The 7,662-nt window shown below is 43.8% G+C and overlaps 1 protein-coding gene across 1 annotated transcript; it reads right to left on the reverse strand.

Moving 5' to 3' along the window:
- Window positions 1–1,660: 1,660 nt before the first annotated feature.
- On the reverse strand, window positions 1,661–7,318 carry LOC116296835 (uncharacterized). The gene has a single exon (XM_031704935.2). It carries the CDS (start codon window positions 7,316–7,318, stop codon window positions 1,661–1,663), a length of 5,658 nt encoding a protein of 1,885 aa, XP_031560795.2.
- Between the last annotated feature and the right edge of the window lie 344 nt (window positions 7,319–7,662).

Raw genomic sequence — 7,662 nt, forward strand, 5'->3', positions numbered from 1 at the left:
TGTCTTCCGTAGACTTTGTGGGGTTGGCTCTTCTAAATGGTCTATGATTTTCTTCTTTACTTCGTTGTCTAAATATACCGGTCGATAACCTTGGATATGACTCATCCAGTCCCTAAAGTATTTTATTCTTTTGTATGGCGTCTTCTTACGACCTCCGTTGGAATAATATTGTTCCCTGGTAGCACAAGGCACGGCATTACGAATATTTTTACCGCACTCGTAACACTGTGCTGATGTGTCGTCTTCTATTTGCATTTTCTTACCACAACAAATATACTTATTTGGTTTAGTAGGTACAAACTTGGGTTTCAAGCACTTTACACAGAAATCATAAACAAACTCTTTACAATCTTCGCACTCCATATATAGACTAACATATTTGCGCTGTTGCCCCCAACCACACTTGGAGTGGGTTGTTTCCGTAGGTGGATTTTTGACACGGGTCTTGCCCGTGTTGAGATTGCGCTGGAACCCCCATTCCCTATACTACTCATATCCAAGTCGGTGCAGAGATATCAATTAGCGGTGCAGCAATTTAAAGTGCGGCTGGATTACGCCTTGAGTCCTGGTTGTTGGTTAATGCCAAGTAATTTGGTTATCAACGCCAATTCCGTCGTGGGTTATAACAACAAACTTCAACGAGCTACTAAGGATATGAAGTTTGGGGCGAATGACGTGAACTCCGACATGACCAAGGGCATTCCTCACTTCGTAGAGAAACCAAAGAAGGAACACGTAGAAAGACCGCTGAAAAAGGAACATGTAGAAAAACCATCGAAGAAGGTGCACGTATCATCAAAGAAGGTCCTGCCTACGATACCCGAGGAATATGACCATAACTTACTAAAAGCCGGCCTAGCAGTCGCAAGCATTGGTCTGAGTTATTATATATGGCGATGAACAACCCCTACGTAGCTGGAGTAGATTGTGTTTATACGACATACACAGGCGAGAAAAAATACAACCAGGCATCTTGGGTTGATGTCACGGGAATGTCCGTGGACCTGAACTACTCAGGAAAGGAAGTTAATCCTTTGTAGTATTTGCATTGGCACGAGCAGCCATGCGAACGTAGGCTTTAGGTTCTTGGATGAGAATGGCATACTGCAGCCTATGCGCGTGAAGACGAACAACAGGGAGCCTTCGCATTTTTCCGTAGAGCCCAACCCCGGCAGCCTTGAAAATCATTCCGTTTGGACTTTCCACATGGTTGCCGATTGCCACGGAAAGGTAAAGCTGCAAATGCGCGTAGACGACACGGGAAAGGTCACAGTAAATAGCATAGAGGATCAAAGAGACTACGTTTATGACCACAAGAGTATTAGCACTCTTACGGTGGTTAGCCTTTAAATATATGAATCCGCACGCGAAGGAAGATTGGTTCCTTTATTACTTAGAGGAGAAGGACTACGTGAATGATAAATGGTTTGATACCGGGCTGTGGGTAAAGGTTGGAGGCCTGGGATTAATCATGTGTACTATTAGTATTTCAACGGGGTGGTCATGTAATGTTGGGTTTAGGATTGTTGTGGAACTGACGACAGAAAACGCCTTTTACAACTCAACAACTTTACTTGAGACGTTGACTTCATTACAAACATGTCAGCACGAAATTCGATTCCTTAAGGGGTTACAATTTATTCCCCACCCGGGGAGGGTACTAATATCCTAGTCTCTTGGGGCTTCGTACCACTCGTCCTCCTTTCGTAACGTATTGGGCTGTAACATCTTCCCCACCTTGTCCACTCTGGGGGACAATATCAGATTCACTCTCACTTGAATTACGAGATTGTTCGCAAGCCGTTTCCCCACCATTCGGAGAAAAGTCCCTTTCCTTGTACTCCTGTTGAAGACTTGATTCAACTTCTAGCTTGTGTAAACGCTGTACTGGTCTGTGTATAATGTTCTTCTCTGTTCGCACTGTCGCAGTTCTAACGAGACCATCTCGTCCGGGATGTACTTTTTCCACTCTTCCTAATGGCCACTTTAGACGACTAACGTTATCTTCAGAGACTAGCACTATGTCTCCCACTTGCACGGGGGGCTCTGTAGTCTTCCACTTGACTCTTGTCGTTAAATTATGCAGATACTCCTTCTCCCAACGCTTCCAGTAATGATTAAGCAATCTCTGTAAGTACAAATATCTTGTGACTGTTCCTTTTGTTGAACTCTCGAGGTCGTCTTTCGTAGGGCTTGGCAAACTTTCAAGTGCTCTTCCAATGGTTAGATGAGCGGGAGTGATTGGCGATAGATCTCTATGGTCATCACTTACTGCTGTCAATGGCCTGGAATTGATAACTGCCTCTACTTTTATAAGCAGGGTGTTAAGTTCACTGAAGCTAAGAAGTGCTTTACCCAAAACCTTGCGAAGTGGCTCCTTAACAGCTCTGCACATCCTTTCCCACCAACCACCTCTCCATGGCGAACGTTCAGTGATATATTTCCATGTTATTCCTTTGGACGACAATTCTGACTGAATACGGTCTTGGTCGAGCTTGCTCCACATAGCGTTACTCTTCTTTGCAGGATTACCATAGAACTTTTGGATCTCCTTGCTTGCAGCCTTAAATGTCTTTGCATTATCCGACCATATCGTACTGCATAAACCTCGTCGGCTTGTCATACGGCTCAGCGCTTGTAGAAAATCGTCTGTTGTGAGACTGTTCGTCAATTCCAAATGGACCATACGCGAAGACGCACATGTAAACACGCACACGTAGGCTTTCTTGGTGCTTGTACCTTCCTTCACATACAATGGGCCTGCGAAGTCAATGCCGACATTTGTGAACGAGGGCGAGCATTGAACTCTCTCTTTGGGTAGTGGCCCCATCTTCTGTCCACAAGGTCCCACTCTAAGTTTCTGACAAGCAACACACTTTCTAATGATACCTTTCACCTCTCTTCTCCCTTGAGTGATCCAAACTTTGTTTCGTAAAGTCGACAGAACAGTCTCGGGCCCAGCATGCAACAGCTGGACGTGTAATTCTCTTACTAGTCTTTGTACAACGATATGTCCATGAGGTAAGATAATCTGATGCTTGTTCTCTTCAGGAAGGTCCGCAAACTGCAGTCGTCCTCCTACTCGTAAGACTTGATTCTTTTCGTCGTAGTATGGGTCAAGTCGAAGGAGACGGCTGCTACTTGTCAGCTGTTTGCCTTCTTTCAGTGTCTTGTAGTCTTCTGAATACACTTCCCTTTGAACAGTTCTATAGCAATACATCTCTGCTTGTTTCAACTCCTCGCTAGACAGTTCAGTCACAGTAGAAACAGTTTTTGCTTTGAACAATCTTACAGCCTTAAGAACGTAGGCTGTAACACGAATCAACTTCAACCACGTACTATAAAGGTTTGGATCCACTATCAGTACAGGTTTTGTTAGGACAGATGTACACGAATGTGTCGCTCTTCTCTCTTTCTTGCAGTCATCGGGTTCCTCTTTGGAAAAACTCTGAGCTGGATGCTCCTCTACAGGCGAGGTTAACCACTTGGGCCCGTTCCACCACAGTTCACTAGATTCAAGGTCACCGCACGATAAACCACGTGTCAACAAGTCTGCCGGGTTCTCCTTACTGGGACAGTACTTCCAGTTCTCGGGGTCCCATGTTGACTGTATCTCTAAGACACGATTGGCAACGAAAGGCTTCCAGCTAGAACTCGGTCCTCTTATCCAATGTAGTGTTACCATGCTATCAGTCCAACATACAACACGGTTGGTCTTCATATCAAGTGATTCTACAACAAACTTCAACAGTCTAGCGTTAACTACTGCAGCTAAGAGTTCGAGTCTTGGTAGTGAAACTGTTTTAATAGGTGCGACTCTTGTCCTTGACATAACAAGATGTGCTGTTGCCTGCTCAGACTCATCCTTTACTACCATGTACACAGCAGCTCCATATGCCTTTGGGGAAGCATCCCCAAATCCATGCAATTCAACAGTTGATCTCGAGTTAAGGCCTTCGCCGAAACATCGAGGTATGGCGATGTTCGTAACTTGCTGTAGCTCGGTTTTCCATGAGGACCACTGGCTTTCAGTGTCTGAGTCTAGAGATTCATCCCATTCTAATCCTTTTCTCCACAGTTCCTGGAAGAGGATCTTAACTCTCACTGTGAACGGTGATATCAATCCAAGAGGATCGAAAATCCTTGAAGCATGGCTAAGCAAAGTTCTTTTCGTAGTGGGGGTGCGAGATGTGGCCACTTCCTTTGGGGGAATGAATCTGAAGCAATCTGACTTTAAGTCCCATGACACGCCAAGTGCTTTGAGGGACTCTTCTGATGCAAGGTCTACCATTGGCAACGGTGCTCTGTGTTCAGGCTGAATGTTGTCCATCACTTGTTGAGAATTGCTTGCCCACTTTGTGAGATTAAAACCACCACTCTTCATGATTTCAGTTAGTTCTTGAGTCAATGTTAGTGCAGCATCATCTGTTTCTGCACCTGTCAAGCAATCATCTACGTACATGTTTTCTAAAAGTTCCTTGGCAGCTCTTGGAACAGTTTCGAGATAGTCCGTAACGTGCGCATGAATTGTTGCGATAGCAAGGAACGGACTACAGTTCACGCCGAACGTAAGTCTATTCATTCTATAGACACGTGGTAATTCATCGGAGTTAAGCTCTCTCCACAAGTAACGATGCACGTCTTGATCTGGTTTTGCAAGTTTGATCTGCAGGAACATCTTTTCTACATCTGCGAGCAGACCAATCTTGTGAGTACGAAAGCGGGTAAGAACTGATGCTAGATTTGGTTGTAAGGCAGGACCAGGAAGTATGCAGTCGTTCAGAGATACGCCTTGTTCGTCCTTCGCCGAGGCGTCGAACACGATTCTACATTTGGTTGTTGTTTTATCATTACGAAATACAGCGTGATGCGGTAAGTATCTAACGTTCGTGGACTGTTTCTCTTCGACGGGAACTTCCTCTGCGAATCCTTTCTCCGTATATTGGTCGATCGCATCAATGTAAGCCTTTGCCTTTACTGGGTCACGTTTCAGTCTTCTTTCAACTCCTTCCAATCGCTGCAGAGCTTGTTTGTAGTTGTCAGTCAGATTTGCATGGCTCGGTTTCCATGATAGCCGCACTTCGTAGTTGGATCCATCAAACTTTAATTCGCGATTAAAGTCTTCAACTGCACATTCTTCTTCCTTGGAACGAACGGCACTCTCCTCCTTAGAAATTCCAATTGCTTCCAGTTCCCAGAATCTTTTCAAAGTCTGAGTAATTTCAGTGTTCTCTAAGACTGCTATCATAGAAGTAGTATTTTTGCTTGTCCCCTCTATTGGGCCTGTAAGCACCCAACCGAAAACTGACTCCACAGCTGTTGGCGAGTTTAGTGAATTTCCTCTTTCACGATTTCCAGTTACAAAGCTATAGTAAAAGTCGGCACCAATCAGCACATCTATCTCCACAGAATCACGTGGATAAGAATCTGCAAAGTTCAAGTTTTTCAGATGAACGTTCTCATGAAGATTCAAGTTTACAGGACCCAGTGGATTGCAGATCTTTGGGATCGTAAGAGCCTCCATCGTAACAGCTTCCGACGAATTTCCGTTGACCGCAGAGAGAGAAAACTTTACTCGTTGTAGTCTCTTTGCTTCACTTGTCTCACCACCCAACGTTGTGACACTTACTGACTCTGTTGGACCTTTAAGGCCGACTGCTTCTGCAATGGTCTTACGAACGTAAGATCGCTGACTTCCAGAATCTAGGAGTACACGTGCTACTAAACTTTGATCATTTGCATACAACTTGGCAATCGCTGTAGGTAACAAAGTTTCTGTTGGCTTCTTGAAGTCAGTTGTAGCAAATCCATTTAATGTAGCACCTGTAGGTGTCTGTGTTGAAGTACGTTGCTCGTGAAGTAAGTTATGATGACGTCGACCACAATCAGCTACAGAACATTTAGGCTGACGACACACCTTGGAGAAATGTTTAGCATGAGAAGGCTTCAAACAGTTATAGCACAGCTTGTTTGACTTGACTAGCTTCCATCTTTCCTCGACCGATTTTTTCTTAAACTCTGGACAGTCCCCTGACTCATGATTACATTTGCAGAATACGCAGCAAGGTGTTACACTGGTTGCGTCACTAAACAGGGTAGATGCTGTGGTTAATCTGTCTTGTTTGATGTTTGCAGCAGGTTTTCGTTCAACTTTAACTTTACCTTGACCGTGGGTACCTGAAGTAGAAGTTGCTTGCTGGTTTCTTTCACCAGCTTCCTTTGAGACAAGTTGTCGGTTTAGGAACTTGAAGAATAATTCGAGATCAATCTCTTCATCTTTAATGTCTGCGAGCTCTAACTCCCATTTTTCTAGAAGCTGATGCGGAAGTTTACACTCAAACATTGGTAACAAGATACAAGCATGTGCCATTGGTTGTTCACCTAGAGCCTCTAGGGCCCTAGTCCTGTTCTTTAATGTGTCATGCAGGTCACGTAAGGCGCGTGCAGACATACTCGTCGTTGATTCCAAGTTGATAACTGACTTTATAAGCGATGAAATTACAATTCGTTTTCTACCATACCTGTGCTTTAATGCTTCTACTGCGGGCGCATAATTCGCTCCAGTGACTTCGAATCCATCAACGGTTTGCAATGCATTAGCTTTCAGTACTGAGCGTAGATAAGTGAATTTCTGTATGTCCGGTAAGTCGTCGTTGTTATGTACAGCGGCTTCAAACTGATCCCAGAAGTTCTGGAATTTCAACAAATCACCACCGTACGTAGGTAATTCTAATTTGGGTAATTTTAGGTTTTGGCGGGTTTCTTTAGACGATACACTTTCAGCTGATTTACAAATTGCTGTTTCGATATACTCTTGAGCGATATCGATAGCTCTGTCTATTGCATTCAAAATTTCGTTGCAATTACGAAGTTCAACATCATCTTCAGCAGTGAGGGATACGAACTGCTCTCTTAAATCGAGACATGAAATACGACACTCATTCAATCTTTGCAATCTCATTTGCATTTTGATCTTATTTGTTGAACTTTTACTTAATTCGGTGACAGCAAGGGTTAGAGATTCGACATCTCCTTGCAATATCTTCAATTTACGTTTAAGTTGCTCGATTTCTTCTAAATGTGGCTCAACTTTCGTTAGAGCGGCGTTTTGTTTATTTTCTTTATGTGTCGGCAAAGAGTCTGCATCATTGTTGTCGAGTGTTTTGTGTTGATACGATTTCAGAGAAAATTCATGTGTTTCTAACCTTTGGATTAAAGTTTTCTTCTTTCCACTCGTCGACAAACCCTTTGATTGCAAAATGGCACGGAGTTTTTCAACAGACATGCGACTAAAATAATCTTCTTCTTGATCGGCCATCATGGCGGCGAACACGTGTGACGACTGATGAATGTTGACCTTGGAATTTCGAACTTTAGTCAACCCACAGCTTTCAATCGCTTTACAAATTACTTCCTTTTAGTTTTACGATGCAAAATCCGGCTCGAAGGACCAAATGTTGTGGAACTGACGACAGAAAACGCCTTTTACAACTCAACAACTTTACTTGAGACGTTGACTTCATTACAAACATGTCAGCACGAAATTCGATTCCTTAAGGGGTTACAATTTATTCCCCACCCGGGGAGGGTACTAATATCCTAGTCTCTTGGGGCTTCGTACCACTCGTCCTCCTTTCGTAACGTATTGGGCTGTAACAAGGA

The sequence above is a fragment of the Actinia tenebrosa genome, unplaced genomic scaffold (genome assembly GCF_029948245.1).
Source record: "Actinia tenebrosa isolate PJP-AT-01 unplaced genomic scaffold, QUT_ActTen_1.0 PGA_scaffold13__45_contigs__length_12533684, whole genome shotgun sequence".
Classification (NCBI taxonomy): Eukaryota; Metazoa; Cnidaria; class Anthozoa; order Actiniaria; family Actiniidae; genus Actinia; species Actinia tenebrosa.